Source organism: Hylobates moloch, unplaced genomic scaffold, assembly GCF_009828535.3.
Source record: "Hylobates moloch isolate HMO894 unplaced genomic scaffold, HMol_V3 SCAFFOLD_6, whole genome shotgun sequence".
Taxonomy (NCBI): domain Eukaryota; kingdom Metazoa; phylum Chordata; class Mammalia; order Primates; family Hylobatidae; genus Hylobates; species Hylobates moloch.
This window is the reverse complement of record NW_026652281.1, coordinates 2,334,852-2,349,497: the sequence shown is the minus strand read 5'-3', so window position 1 is coordinate 2,349,497 and position 14,646 is coordinate 2,334,852. Positions and strand designations below refer to the sequence as shown.

General features: G+C 56.0%; 1 protein-coding gene across 5 annotated transcripts in view; it reads right to left on the bottom strand.

The window, feature by feature from the left end:
* Positions 1-14,646, bottom strand: part of KLHDC4 (kelch domain containing 4) — a 68,741-nt gene that overhangs the window by 1,549 nt on the left and 52,546 nt on the right. The window contains exons 8-13 of one of the 5 annotated variants that reach the window (XM_058440396.1): positions 9,258-9,333; positions 7,429-7,530; positions 6,329-6,537; positions 4,360-4,762; positions 3,435-3,557; positions 3,040-3,157 (exon numbers count right to left, since the gene is read on the bottom strand). In XM_058440396.1, coding sequence (XP_058296379.1) covers positions 3,436-3,557; positions 4,360-4,762; positions 6,329-6,537; positions 7,429-7,530; positions 9,258-9,333 — 912 coding nt within the window. In that variant the 3' untranslated portion in view covers positions 3,040-3,157; position 3,435. The remainder of the gene's footprint in view (positions 1-3,039; positions 3,158-3,434; positions 3,558-4,359; positions 4,763-6,328; positions 6,538-7,428; positions 7,531-9,257; positions 9,334-14,646) is intronic. The other 4 variants (XM_058440397.1, XM_032156236.2, XM_032156233.2 and 1 more) reach the window with 4 other exon arrangements.

The window sequence follows — 14,646 nt, the reverse complement described above, 5'->3', positions numbered from 1 at the left end:
CTAAAAACAAACACAGACCAACTGCCTGGCAAGGATTTCCAAGCTCAATGGGTGGTTCCCTTGATGTTCATTCCACCCAACACCCCCCACCCGACCCCAACCACGAAAAAAGCCACAGCTCATGGCCAGTCCCTCTAATTCATCCTCACACAGACCATGGCGCGCATGGGCGGCAGGGGGAGAATGGAGAACAAGATGATTCATCCTTTAAAATCCCACAAAGCCCTCGAGGAGGAGCTGTGGCCCTGCTGCCAAGCGGGCCGGCCAGAGTGCCTCACCTGGTACGCCTGCCCACCCTGCAGTCAGGGGTCCGGGGGCCGTGTGGGAGGGCTGCAGCCGAGGCTTCCTAACAGCCAGCAGCTCACCACAGCGAGGAACTGGGCAAGAACGTGGCATTGAGTATGGCGTGTCCCAGCCGCGCCGCGCCAGCAGCTCCCGGGAGACAGAGGCCCTGGGCTTTCGTGCCGGCCGCTCACGCCCTACAGCTGCTGTCTGGCCACCAAGTAGTTCAGTAAACTGGGCACCGGCAGACAGAGCAGACCACAGGCCCGTGGGGCAGGCAGAGCTCTGCACAGGAATCCACCACCCTGTGTTGTGTTGTGTCTCCCAAGGTTCCACACTGAAGGGCCCTGTTTTAATCACGGCTGTGACAGCCACTCCACGCTGGGAGCTCGTCTATCTGATCCCCATCGGTTCTGATCAGCATCCTTCATTCAAACCCAATCTTTAGCAACAAAAGCAAAATGCTTTCTGTATAAGAAAGTGTACGAGAAGTTTCTTCCTCAGGGCTGCTATCATCTTTCTTTCAACTTGGTTGATTGAAAACTATCTTTTTCCTTGGAATCCCATCTAATTAGTTACAAGCTCCTCTGAAAGAAAAACCGTCTCTGATAACAGACAACTACATTGAAGCCAACAAGATCTCCCCATTCCTTCCTCCAAGAGCAGGAGGGAAGAAAGAACCGGCCACACAACGGTGTCCATCTTCTAGACAAGGGCGGGAGCCGCAGAGTTGGGCAGGGCCCGGGCAGAGCCTGCGGGGGTGAGGACGCTGCTGCCTGCGCTCTGGCTTCTCAGCCCTGCCCGAGCCTCTCCCAACCAGCTCAACTGAGAGTGTGAGGAAAGGCCCCCGACTGCCCAGCACTCAGACGAAGTGCCCAGACGGGCTGCCAAAGCCGGCGCAACGCAACACAAGCTGCAGCCCTGGGTGGGGAAGGGGTCGGCGCAACGCAAATACAAGCTGCAGCCCTCGAGGGGGGCGGCACCTGCAGCCTCACTCCTGTCGGCACTGCCACCCACATCCAGACGCACCAGACACGTGTCCCCAGCAGGGAACAGGCAGTGCCCAGAGCCTTCCCCTTTCTGATCAGCATTCTGGTCAAGTGACAATGGAACCCTTGCCGGGCGCGGTGGCTCACGCTTGCAATCCCAGCACTTTGGGAGGCTGAGGCGGGCGGATCATGAGGTCAGGAGATCGAGACCATCCTGGCTAACACGGTGAAACCCCGTCTCTACTAAAAATACAAAAAATTAGCCGGGCGTGGTGGTGGGCGCCTGTAGTCCCAGCTACTCGGAGAGGCTGAGACAGGAGAATGGTGTGAACCCAGGAGGCGGAGCTTGCAGTGAGCCGAGATTGCGCCACTGCACTCCAGCCTGGGCGACAGAGCGAGACTCCGTCTCAAAAAAAATAAATAAATAATAAAAATAAATAAATAAAAATAAGACAATGGAAGCCTGAAGTGAGGTCACACCCATGGCAGTGGGCGGGGCCCTTGGGGCCAGTTCAAGTGCCGCCCACTGAAGCCTCCTGAACACCTGGCTGCACCAGGGAGCTCAGCACATGCCCTGCTGAAGAGCTGGCCAAGTGCCCGAGATGATCCTGAGAGGCGACACTTCTGAAGCCAATGCCCCAAGGTGACCTGTGTGTTCCTGGGCCCACCTGGAGCAGTGAGGACAAAGCGGCCAAGGGAGCAGGGAGGTGCTCACAGGTGCTCGCCGCCAAGTCAGCTTCTAGTCCTCTCCAAGCGGCGCTTCCACCCGCCCAACACCGGCTCCGCCAGGAGGGAAGTCTCCCCACCACCCTTGTTTTCAATTCCCAGATAAGAAACGGGACCACAGTGAATATGTCAGCCCCATTATAGAAAACTAAGGATCCTATATTCCCACTGTTCAAAATATTTAAGATACGCAAAACTGCACCAGGTGTGGTTTCAGTGCTCAACTTTTGACCCCGATTATGCAAATCCGAATTGGCCTTCAGTCTTGGACTGGAGCAGGCCTAGGTTGAGAGTTAGCACACCACAGCCTTAGGCGCAGCGCTGGAGCCAGGAGGAGCTGGATGGGGACACATGGTGGCAGCCATGTGGGGACGGTGGGAGCCCTTGCCCTCCGGCCTCCCTTCCTGTTGCTTTGCAAATGCTAATCCTAAACCCTAAACCCGACTGGGACAGGGACAGGGATGGTCCCACCACAGCCTCCCAGAGACCATGCGGTGGCAGGGGGCTCCCAGGAGTGAGGCCGCTGCACGAGGAGCCCCCACCACGAGACCCCCGTGTGCAGCCGGCCAGCGGTGCTCCACGTGAATGAGAACTGGGAAGGTGTGCACTGGCCCTGGGCTGCTTTTCAGTTTCCAGGAATCAAAGGCTGATCCCAACTGTGAAGATGGATGGGCAGTCAGGGCCCTCTCCTGGTTTTGTAGAAGGAAAGGCTTGCAAAGCACAGCATATTCTAGGGCTTCAGAGGCAGAAACCTGCTTCGTGAGGGTCCTTTGTGTCCAAGGTTCCACCCTCCAGTGTGGGGTGGTCTCGCCCCAGGCCCAGCCCTGGCCCGGGGCAGAGACCCCAGGAAGACTGAGGTGTGCCTAAGGCCACACAGAAGACAACCTCCGCAGTGGGCTTGTTTCAAGTCCAATTTATCTTACACAACACACAGGCTGCTGAGGGAATCCACCTGCACTGCACTCAGTTGAACTTCCGGCCCAGCACTGCGTCAGAGACTAAACCATGGGAGAAAGTTCACACCCTGGCCTGGGCCACCCACCTTCAGCTCTCTCCTGTGCGTCAGGGCGCAGGCTGGCCCCAAGAGCTTCACCCAACACGGCTGGGTCCTGGGCGGACGTGGGAACAGCACGTGCCAGGCGCCCCTGGCGGGGGCTCTTCTGATACGCAAGGAGGAAGGAATAAGAGAGAAACACATTCAGCCGAGGGGGAGGCCTGTGCAGGGAGGGTAGAGAGAACACCGGGTTTCCAGGGAAGACCTCATCAAAGAGCCCACAGGCACGTGGCACTCATTAGCAAGCTGCGCAAATACTGCACACACCAATGTTTTTTAAAAATTCACAAAGCTGAATTCTAATAAGAATCCGATGAACGTGAAACGCCTTTCACGAACACGCAGCAGCCACGCCGCGCCGCCCACAGCCCGAGCCCGCTCACCTCAGTCCTCCGCACCGCTCTCCTCTCCGCTGTCTTCGTCCTCATCCTCGTCTCCACCCTCGGCACCCTCAACCTCCTCACTGTCGTCTTCCGAGTCCGTCTCCTCCAGCCACTCCTGAGTTTCTTCAAAAGCAGAGTGAACACACACACATCAGCGCAGCTGAGGCAGGAGGCGGAGGCTGCGGGACGGTGGTGGCTATCTCCTTGGGGGATTCCATGTTCTTAAGAACCATGATGTGACACCTAACTCCTCTTCCCTGACCCCCTTCAGATCCACAAAGGAAACAGACTGCGCTCCCCTGGGCTTCAGGACAGAGATCCGAGACGGCAAACACGCAAAAGCGCCCCCATAAGGGAGCGGCTGGCCAAGAGGGCCTCCTGCCACCCTCCACCCTGGCTCACGGTGTTCTCACAGGACAGCAAACATCCTGAGCCAACAGTTCACTACCTTTCCCTAGATTTGTGGATTCTGCTTTAGTCTCAGATCTTTAAAAACTGCACGGTGACTCGAGCCCAGCAGCAGTTGGGGTAAAGGGGACGTGTGACTACGGCCGCACAGGGGCCCTGGGTCAGGCAGCAAGGCTGGAGGCTCAGACCCAGGGCCTCGGGGCCCGACTCGGATGGCCGTCCACTAACAAGCATGCTGTGCACAGAGCAGCAGATGCACCCGCGTCCTGTGCCACCAGAACCGCAGCTCCCGTCAGCACCCGGGACAAAGGACAGACGTGCCCAGGGTGGGCCCCCCTCTCCACAACAGGATCCTGTTCTCCGTCAATCTGACTGTGGAGGCAGGAGCACAGGCCCCTGCAAGGAGCACTGGCACAGGCCGCCTCTGGGCAGCTTGCAGGGCTTGCTTTCGAGTGACGCGACACACGACCCTGGGCTCTCGCTCCCAGGCACGGAAGCACCAAGCTGCCTCGCTCACCTGGGTCCATCTCCACCAAGGCCTTCCACGCCTCCATCCTGTGCAAGTCCAGGCAGTGCAGGTCGCTGAGGGTGACCTGGCGGTCGCCGGCCTCAAACATGCCCCCATAGACGTAGAGCACCCCATGCTTCACGGCCAGCATGGCGTTGGAGCGTGGACACGGCCCGGGTGCGAAGCTGCCGGCCTCCTCGGGGCTGTCTTCGTCCTCAGACCGGGGCTGCCCCGCCGAGCCTGGGGCGGCGAGCACCTGCTTAATGGTGACCACGGTGCCATCCTCAGCCACCACCTCCTTGACCACCTGCACAGGCCCCTGGGTGCCAGCTCCCCCACACGCCGGCTTGCTACCAGCTTCGGGCTCCTCTTTTCTGCCCCGCCTGCGTTTCTTCTTTTCAGACTTGGGTCCCTATTAATACACCGAGGGAGCAGAGAGCAGCAGCTTCAGCGAGGCAGGTGTCATTCCTGCTATGCCCACGAGGCCACACGAGGGTTTGCGGGGACCGCCCACAAGTGTGGGGAGTGTGTGACCCAGGAGGGCGCAGTCCCTGACCTCCCTGGCTGCAGGCACTGGGCCGCAGGAGCACGCTCCTGTCTCCCACTGGCCTCGCCGTTCACTCCTGGGCTGGGAGAGAAAACTCCCAAATGCGTGTCCTCACTGAGGGGCAGCTCCACACCTCCACTGAGAGGTGGACAGGCCCACCAGACCCCAGACACAGCGCACCAGCCCCACGGGCTCCGACGCTCACCTTGGGAAAACCCAATCACCCACAGTGCTGGCTCCCAGAAGGGCTGGGGAAGCCAGGCTGAGGGGCTTCCTCCCCTTTCCCAAGCAAGACGGATGGTCAGGCCCACAAGCCCAGCTCATTCACTACAAACGGCAAGCCAGAGAGGGGCCCTTCCTCACCAAACGTTTCTAAACGGGAGCTCTCAGGTCAGGCTGCTTCCTGCAGGACAGCCGTCCGTCCCTCTCTGTCCCACTTCCCTGGCTGTGTTGCAGGGGTCAATCTGGACCCTTCTGTCACAGCCCTTGTCACTTTGTCACAAAACGCTGCCAGCTCACGAAGTGACATTTGCCAGGTTATTTCCCAATTTTCCAAGGATCACTACCTCCAGATCAACCCAAAGTCAGCTTCACATTCTAGACTTCCAAGGTCCACTTTGTGTCTGGACTCTCCAACAGTGAGTTTCAAAAGGGAAAGCTCTCTGAGGTCCTCTGTAATCCTAGGGAATGTCAAAGGCCCTGAGATCACAGTTTGAGAACCATGACACTAGCTGGGGTCAACACGCTCTCTGAAAAAAAGCCACAGGGGAAACGTGTGCAAACTCTGCTTGGAGCAATTCCTTCTGAAGTAAAAGAGCGAGGCGGACTGTGGGTTCAGAAACGAACCCTCGTGTTTTCCCAATTTCCAGCCCAGGTGCCACTACGTGTGAAGAGCAGCTCCAGGAGTTTGCAACCAACAGGGACCAGCCCTCCTTGGCCCTTTCTGGGTCCGGCTGACCTGGTACACTCGGAGACCCTGAGGCCAACTGGGGGATCCCCTTCTGGGGTCACCCACTGTTGTGCCTGTGCTGGGCTGGCCCTGGACAGCAGCTATGCTCACGCAGACAGTAAAGATGGTGCGGGAAACCAGGGAAGCTCAAGCGTCGTAACACAGGCTGGTCCACACCAAGACCTCCAGCAAACCCTTCTCACACAGAGGGCCGGGGAGGTCCCGGGCACCTCAGCCCAGGGCAACTGGCTTCTGAGGCAGCAGCACCACCAGCATCCAGGACAGACCGAGGGGACCATGACCAAGGGCTCTCCAAGCCTAGTCACCCAGGAAACAGGCAGAGACGGAACCTCCGGCCCTCTTGAGAAAGCTCCTGGGCTTTGGGGGCCCCGATATCCAAAGGTGCTGGAAGGAGGCAGCGGGGGCAGGGACCCGAGTTAGGGCCGCGCATCACGGCATGTACTACTCAGAGGTTGCACTACCTTCAGCTGTCCCTCAAACCAACGGTTCCTGGTGGCATCATAGAAGTACAGATCGTTGAAGAACTCGCCCGCCAGGCTCTCCTCCTCTTCCTCGTCACAGACGCCCCCGAAGAACAGTGTCTGGTGATTCGGGGCCATGGCCACGGAAAAGCCAGACCGTGGAGTGGGCTTGACCCCCGAAGGGTTCATCCGAGTCCACACCCACTTGTCTGTCAAAAGAGAACAACGAAGTGGGATAAGAACAGAAGGAAGGACCCTGAGAGCCAGCCCAGGACACGCCTAGGACCCCAGGTGCTCCCCAGAACAGGGTAAATGAAAACCGTGAGACTGTGGGCAAAAACTCTGCTCCCTCTGCAGAAAAACAGACACCATTCAACACCCCTCGAGTTCCACCCTTCTCCTTAAGAGAGCTGGCATTTGACAGCTTTCCACACACCCCCAAGCACCTCTAAACTAGGGACAGCTTCAAGCCGCAGTGGAAAGGCAGGAATTGGGCAGAAGCAGCACACACGCTAGACATGCAGAGGGGGCTTCCGTGGGGAAGCCACCCTGCCCAAGGACCCTTCGCCCAGGGGGCTGAGTAGCGTGCACCAGCCCCCCTTGGGCCTGCACGGGGACCCTCCGCCCTGCACGGGGATCCTTCGCCCGGGGGCTGCAGTGTGGCCAGCGAGGAGCCTTCGCCCGGGGTCTGAGTGCCTGCGCCAGACCTGCCTTGGGCTGCAGTGTGGCCAGCTCTACTTCAGGAGGGGTCTACGTTCTCTCTTGCCACGCACCTATGTGACGTGCCAACCCTCACACAGAGCCCGATGTGCAGGAGATGTCCTCCCACCACTTCTAGGAGACAGAATGGAGATTTTCTTCCTCTAATGAACATTTAAAAAAAAAAAAAAAACAGCAGCAGCAAATGGCCATATTCTGTGTGGTGCTAGACGTCACCCACCCGTGCCCAGTGTGGGCGTGGCTCTGGAGCCCCCCGCCTCATTCCCACCAGCACACGACTGTGTTAAGGAACAGGGAAGACCACCACAAGAACTCGCCGCACAGGGCAGGACCCTCCCCGGTGACAGAAACCCACGCACGCAAGGCGTGTCGCCCCTCACCAAGATGCTTTCCTCCTGGGGGCTGAGGAGCGAGCACACAGGCTGAGGGCCGCCCTGCGGGAAACAGTCCAGCATCCAGTTTCAGGTTCACTGGGGTGTGAGCTGGAAAGTGACCGAAAGAAGGGGTCTGTCCTATCAGCAAGGGGTGCAGTAAGGCAGGGCCCTGGGAGAGGCACCTGGGTCTTTTGACAGGCAAGTGGGTGTGGACTCAGATTAACCCTTCGGGTATTTCTGAGGCCTCAGCCTCAGGAATATTAGTGCAAGAAGGAGGTAAAAACACTTTGCACAACGGTCCCCTCTCCTGGGGAGGTTGGAGAACTTGCTGTGGGTCACAAAAGCAGACCTGGCCTGGGCATTGGGTCTCCTGGGTCTAGCCCAGCCCTCCGGTCCCAAGCCACAGCCTCCCATGACAGAGCTGTCCCCTGGTTTCCTAACGGCACTGGGGACGCTAAACTCCATGGCAAACACCCTGGACCTGCGCCTCCTGGCATCACTCCCTCACTCTGCAGCAGAACAAATGCCATTGTCTCCTTCGATTTATTACTTATTTTTTGAGACAGAGTCTCGCTCTGTTGCCCAGGCTGGCACGCTGTGGCACGATCTCAGCTCACTGCAGCCTCCACCTCCTGGGCTAGAACAATCCTCCCACCTCAGCATCCCGAGTAGCTGTAACTACAGGCATGCACCAGCACACCTGGCTACATTTTATTCTTTTTTAACAGATGGTGTCTCACTATGTTGCCCAGGCTGGTTTCAAACTCTTGGCCTCAAGCAATCCCCCCACCTCAGCCTCCCAAAGTGCTGGGATTACAGGCATGAGCCACTGCACCCAGCCAGTAACAAACGCAATTTTTTTCAAAATCAAGAAATTAATGATTGAGAAGTAGCAGCCCACCCCCTCCCCCCCACCCACACTCCACACAGGCACGGCTTCTCCCGCTTCAGAGGCCTGTGAGAACGGACGGGCAGCCACTGGCACGAAACGCCGCCAACAGTTCATCTCAGCGCATGACCCACACCCAGGAACATGAAGCGTGCCATGTGTAGAAGGTGGTGAGAGTGGGTGACACATCCTGGGCCCTCTGGGTGCCACAGCCATGTAAAGGGCTGTCCCCTAGGTCATCCTATGTCATCCTTTTAAAAAGTCCCAGAGAATGATGATTGTTCCCCTGTGCTTTAGTAAGAAAATTTTGATTCTTAGATCCAAGTTTCGCTAAAAGCTTTTAGAAATCTAGGCATTCTAACAGCCCCCTGAGTTCAGTAACTCAAGCTGACAGAGGCCACGGCCATTCTTGGAGGCTGTCCGTGTGAGGGCCAATAGCAGTCTCGATGATGACTTCTGAAGTTCTGTGGATGAGCAACACTGGCCCCTGGCTGGGCAACCCACACCCAGCCTGCCCAGCTGCTGCCCGCAACCACCCCAAGAGCGAGCCCTGTCACCAAAGTGCCAGGCAGCCCCAGTGACTCCAGGTGGCTGGTACTCAAGGCCCAGGATGGTTCTCCCTTCAAGAGCGCGAGACCCTGGGAGGGGCCCATCGTGAGCTGCTGGGGGCACTGTGCTCACTGCTCCATAGAGGGCTGTCTGCAGGGTAACAGCGCCCGTGCTTCTCAGTCAGTCCATCATCAATGCCCCCAAAGGTGATTGCCCAGCAGACACCAGGGTTATAGAGCCTGTCCCACCCGGCGCACCCTGAAATGGGCCATCTCGGGAGGCCCTCCGCTGGGTGCAGGGGCTCACCGCCATCCCCACATCCATGGGAGGGTGTGGGCTCCGCCTCCCGCCACACAAAGACCAGCCAGCTCCCGCCCTGGAGGCACAGCGCCTCTACCTTCTCTCCCGTCCTCCAGCTTCAGCAGGAACATGTCGGAGTGCCGCGTGCCCTTGTCCACGTCTTTCTTAACTCTCTGCAAAGGAAAGGAATTGTGTGAGAACCGGGGGCAGCTACAGTGGTTGCTTACAGACCCCCCAACCCTGTGGGCACATTTTGGATGGAAGGGGCTGGAGGCCTTCCCTGTAGACCAGCCACAAAGCTCCAAAGCCTCCAGCGTGCTCACGGCTGGCACCACCTGACAGGCTTTATCCCCTAATGGGTCCATCTGAAGAGGCCACCTTTCTAACGGCCACGATCACACAGTACACTGGAGTTCCTGTTGGAGCACGCACAGCTTCCACAGCAGCCCTGGTCTGTGTGGAAACCACCACAGGAGTCTCTGATACCATTACAGAGTCACTCTTTGTTCCTGATCCCAGTGGATTCCCACCGCCTTTCAAATAACACGATTCAGGCTTCACAGCAGAAATCAAGTTACTACTGCGTGCAGAGGGCAGCCACTGCCCACTGAAAGACTTCTCCAAGCTTCGAAAACAATGAGCTCCATGTCCCTTAACCCTTAGTCTTCGGCCTCAAGTGAGCCTCAGCCAGACCAGGCGCACTGTTCCCCAGCACCCATGCCCTACAAGTCCTGGTGCCACATCCCTTACCTGGGACGTAAGGTTGTGAGAGAGACAGCCAGCAAAATGCTCACCCTGGGTGGAGGGCCCCCATCCATTTCCATCTCATCTTTGCATTTGTCTGCACTTTAATTCTCTATTTTTAATACACTACTTTAGAAGTTTCGTATTTGCAGAAAATTGAGACGATAGAACCGAGAGCTCTCACACGCCCACACCAATGTCCCCCCAGCACGAATACCTTCCTCTCCTTGGCGCCCTCGTGACGGCTCAGGAACCGGCGCTGACCCGCTACCGGGGGTGCAGCACACGCTTCATTCAGAGCCCCCGGTGCTCTGCAGCTCATCCTGCCCAGGGATCCCATCGAGGGTCCCACTGGCCGTTTCGTCCTCTCGCCTACTCAGGTTCCTCTGAGCCATGAGCTTCTCTGACTCTCGTTTCTGAGGACCATGACGGCTGTGTGGATGGCTCAGGCGTTTCTAGAATACCCCTGTCCTGGGACTGTCTGCTATCTTTCTCATTAGACTGGGGTTATGAATCATTTGGACGACCCCCGGGGTGAAGTGCCCATCTCATCAGGTCCCATCAAGGGTCCACACTATCAACAGGACTCATCACGGTGGATGCTGACATCGACCGCCTGCCTGAGGTCGTGTATGACAGTTTCTCTTCAGCTCTATGTTCTCACGGATATTGACACAGACTTCGGCCATGCTACTGTGGTCGCAGGGGTACTGACACAGACTTCAGGCACACTCTGTGCCTCATGGATACTGACACAGGCTTCGGGCACGCTCTGTATCTCATGGATATTGACATAGACTTTGGGCACATTCTAAGGTCTTGTGGATATTTATGTAGACTTTGGGTACGCGCTATGTCTCGTGGATATTGATGGAGACTTTGGGTACACGCTATGGTCTTGTGGACATTTATGTAGACTTTGGGTACGCGCTATGTCTCATGGATACTGACATAGACTTTGGGTACGCCCTATGTCTCGTGGATATTGACGTAGACTTTGGGTTCACGCTATGGTCCTGTGAATATTTATGTAGACTTTGGGTACGCGCTATGTCTCATGGATATTGACGTAGACTTTGGGTATGCACTATGTCTTGTGGATATTGACGTAGAGTTCTGCTATGCTCTATCACCACCCATCTTTGTTGCTCCGGTTGTTCAACAACACACAGCTCCACTAGGAGCCTTTACGGCTTCTCTTGGTCCCTGTTACTTGCACCATCTTTGTGGGTTTCTTTGAGCACCTCCTTAGGCTCTGGCGCCTTAAGATGCTCAATTCCTCCTATATCCTCCCTGCTCAGGCCTACGATTAGCTATTTCTCAAGGGAGCCCTGGTTCCCTTTGTTGGAGAATGGTCTTAGAAACCAAGAAACCAGGGGCCGGGCGCGGTGGCTCAAGCCTGTAATCCCAGAACTTTGGGAAGCCGAGGGGGGCGGACCATGAGGTCAGGAGATCAAGACTAATCCTGGCTAACATGGTGAAACCCTGTCTCTACGAAAAATACAAAAAAATTAGCTGCGCACGGTGGTGGGCGCCTATAGTCTCAGCTACTGGGGAGGCTGAGGCAGAAGAATGGCATGAACCCAGGAGGCGGAGCTTGCAGTGAGCCAAGATCTCGCCATTGCACTCCAGCCTGGGCGACAGAGAGAGACTCCGTCTCAAAAAAAAAAAAGAAAAAAAAAAAGAAACCAAGAAACCAAGATTTGCTGTAATCCCAGCACTTTGAGAGGCCAAGGTGGGCAGATTGCTTGAGTTCAGGAGTTCAAGACCAGCCTGGGCAATGGCAAAAACCCATCTCTCCCAAAAAATAAGAAAATCAGCCAGGCATGGTGGCATGCATCTGTAGTCTCAGCTACTCCCAACGCTGAGGTGGGAGGACTACTTGAGCCTGAAACGCAGAGGCTGCAGTGAGCCAAGATCATGTCGCTGCACTCCAGCCTGGATGACAGAGTGAGACGTCTCAAAAATAAAAAAAATCGAAGAGACCAAGATTTGGGCACTGGATGTGTAAACTGCTACGGGTAGTATTGTCTCTAGGCCCTCCCATCTGGTAGAGCAAGGAAATATCTCTTTATAGTTATTTTTCTTATAGCTAACATGTACTGTATTTACTATAATGGAAGAAAAACATTTGCCTTTTGAAACATGCAAATGATCCACTGTCCACAGAGACTTCCCATTTCCACCTGGGCCTGAGTGTCCTAAAACTAAGAGGTCTCCACATTGGCCATATGGAGAGCGATCTCAATCTCAGGAAGTGAAAACTGAGTCTGGGTCTCTTTTGTTCTCCTTCTGGAAACATCTGTGCAATTCAAGTGATGCAGTTTCTGCACATTACAAACAGTGATTGAAACTAGTCTCTTTTTGTAGCAGGTTGATAGAAAATGGCTGTCATTTCTGTGCCTGCTTTTCCAAACCCAAGGGCCTAGCATTTTTGGGTACTGAATTGACACCCAGAGACTTCATCTGCTGAGGGGACAAGGAAGGAATTCAGTGACGTCTCTATTTGTCATCAGAAACTCAAATCGCTGCTTAGCTTCAGCAGGTCTCTGTCTCCTTGTAGTACCCTGCACCTGTCTATCTGAACTGTCTTGTTTTGATGACAGCAACATTTTCTTCTTAGAATTAACAGGCTATGGGGGAATGTTTTATGCTACAATATTTAAGTACTTTCCCTTCAGACCATGCAATCCAGAAAGCTGGAGCACTTCACAAGGCCTGCTCTGCTCACACGGGTCCACAGGTTCCTTCCGGCACACAGCTGGCTGGCCACACCCTCTAACAGGGCCCATGGTTCGACCTCCCCAACAGCTTCTAACTCCTCCTTCTACAGCAGTTTCTTTTCTTGAAGTGTTGTGACTTTTCCCAAAATCCAACCTATCTGTCTTCAAAGAAAGTAACAGACAGCGGCCTTGTTGCCCTCTGTTTTTCTGGATCACCTGTGCTCAAGCTCTATTAGTGTACATCAAACCAGCTTTACATTCACGTAGTTAAGTCTTTCCACAAAAACCGATTAGGCTACACTAAAGAAGTAAACAGAATCTGCATGAATTTTTGGAGAAGTTAGTCATTCTAATACATTATTGCTGGAATGCAAAGACATCTGAGAGAGAGATCAAGTGTCAACATGGAGGGTGAGTGCAACAGGGCTGGCTCTGGAATTACATAGCATCCGGCTGAGACCCCAGAGCCCAGCACAGCTGAGCCTGAACGTTTTGGGGAGCACCAGCCACACACGCCAAGTCCCAACGGGCCCCCACCTCCCGCACAATGTAGTACAGGCCACCTAGCTTAGCCTGCAGCCACATCCCCTGATGAAACCCCACCTCCCGCAGAAGTACAGGCCACGTAGCTTAGCCTGCAGTGAGTCCTCAATGTAGCCGCTTTGGCTCACCCGGCTGTCGGCTCAGACGCTGACCCATTTCAATCATCAGGAGAGCAGAAGACACTCAGGGCTGCCCCAAGGACCCCGTCACCGGCTCAGGCCTGGTCACAGAAGGGGCCGGTGGTGCAGTGGTAGGTAGATAAAGGTGCTCCATGGCCGGGGAGCGTGTATGGGAGGAGATGGCCAGACGACTGATCCTGGGAGAAGACAGTGCTGACGGCAGCACCGATGTTCACCGAAAGCACACTCAGGCAGGGAGAGGGTGTCAGTTCCAAGCGGACCTGTGTGAACACGGAAACCACGGGGGCCGCTCCTTCCCACACCACTGAGACTGTCCATCCAGGCGCCCAGAGACGACTCCTAAACCACCTTCGCCTGATGCGGGTCCAGCGGCCCATCAAGAGCACAGCTCGGGCAAGCAGCAACCGCAGGCACCATGCCCTCCTCATCTCACACAACCACAGGCGATGAGCTCCTGCGGAACCGCCGCACCACATCAGTGCACAGGAGGCATCTCACGTTTCGCGGGGCTTCGGAGAGAGGGACCCACAACGAGAGGACCCCCGCCCAACCACCTGTCGCGAGAGGGGCATGAACCGGCGCACCCCCTCTAGGCAGGGCTGCTGCTAAAATAACACCCTGTCGATTACGTTTAGCATCACTTCCAACAGCATGACTTCTTGTCAGCTTCCTTTTGAAAACTGCTTCAGAGAAGCTGCTCCAGAAGCGCATGCATGTCCCCTGCCACAGCCGCAGGCTCTTTGGGGACACTGCTGTCAGGACGGTTTCTGCAGATCCAGCCCGGGGTCCCCACCATGCCTGCCTCTCCAGTCACTCCGTCCTTTCTCCTGGAACCTGGTCAAGACCCTCTGCGTGTCTGAACCAGGACAAGGCCCTGCCTACTTCTATACCTGAAGCTGGGCCCCAGGGCACCTTCCCATCCACATCCGAGACCACCTTCTTAACGGCCAACGGCCACTCAACACCCCACAGCCAAGACTTCTTCCCGTCGCTTTCCAAGACTGAACATTTTCAGCTTCGCCATTAAAAAATACACCCAGAAGGCCGGGCATGGTGGCTCATGCCTATAATCCCCGCACTTTGGGAGGCCGAGACGGGCGGATCATGAGGTCAGGAGATCGAGACCATCTTGGCTAACACGGTGAAACCCCGTCTCTACTAAAAATATAAAAAATTAGCTGGGTGTGGTGGCGGGCGCCTGTAGTCCCAGCTACTCCGGAGGCAGGAGAATGGCGTGAACCCGGGGGGTGGAGCTTGCAGTGAGCCGAAATTGCCCACTGCACTCCAACCTGGGGGATAGAGAGAGACTCCGTATCCAAAAAAAAAAAAAAAAAAA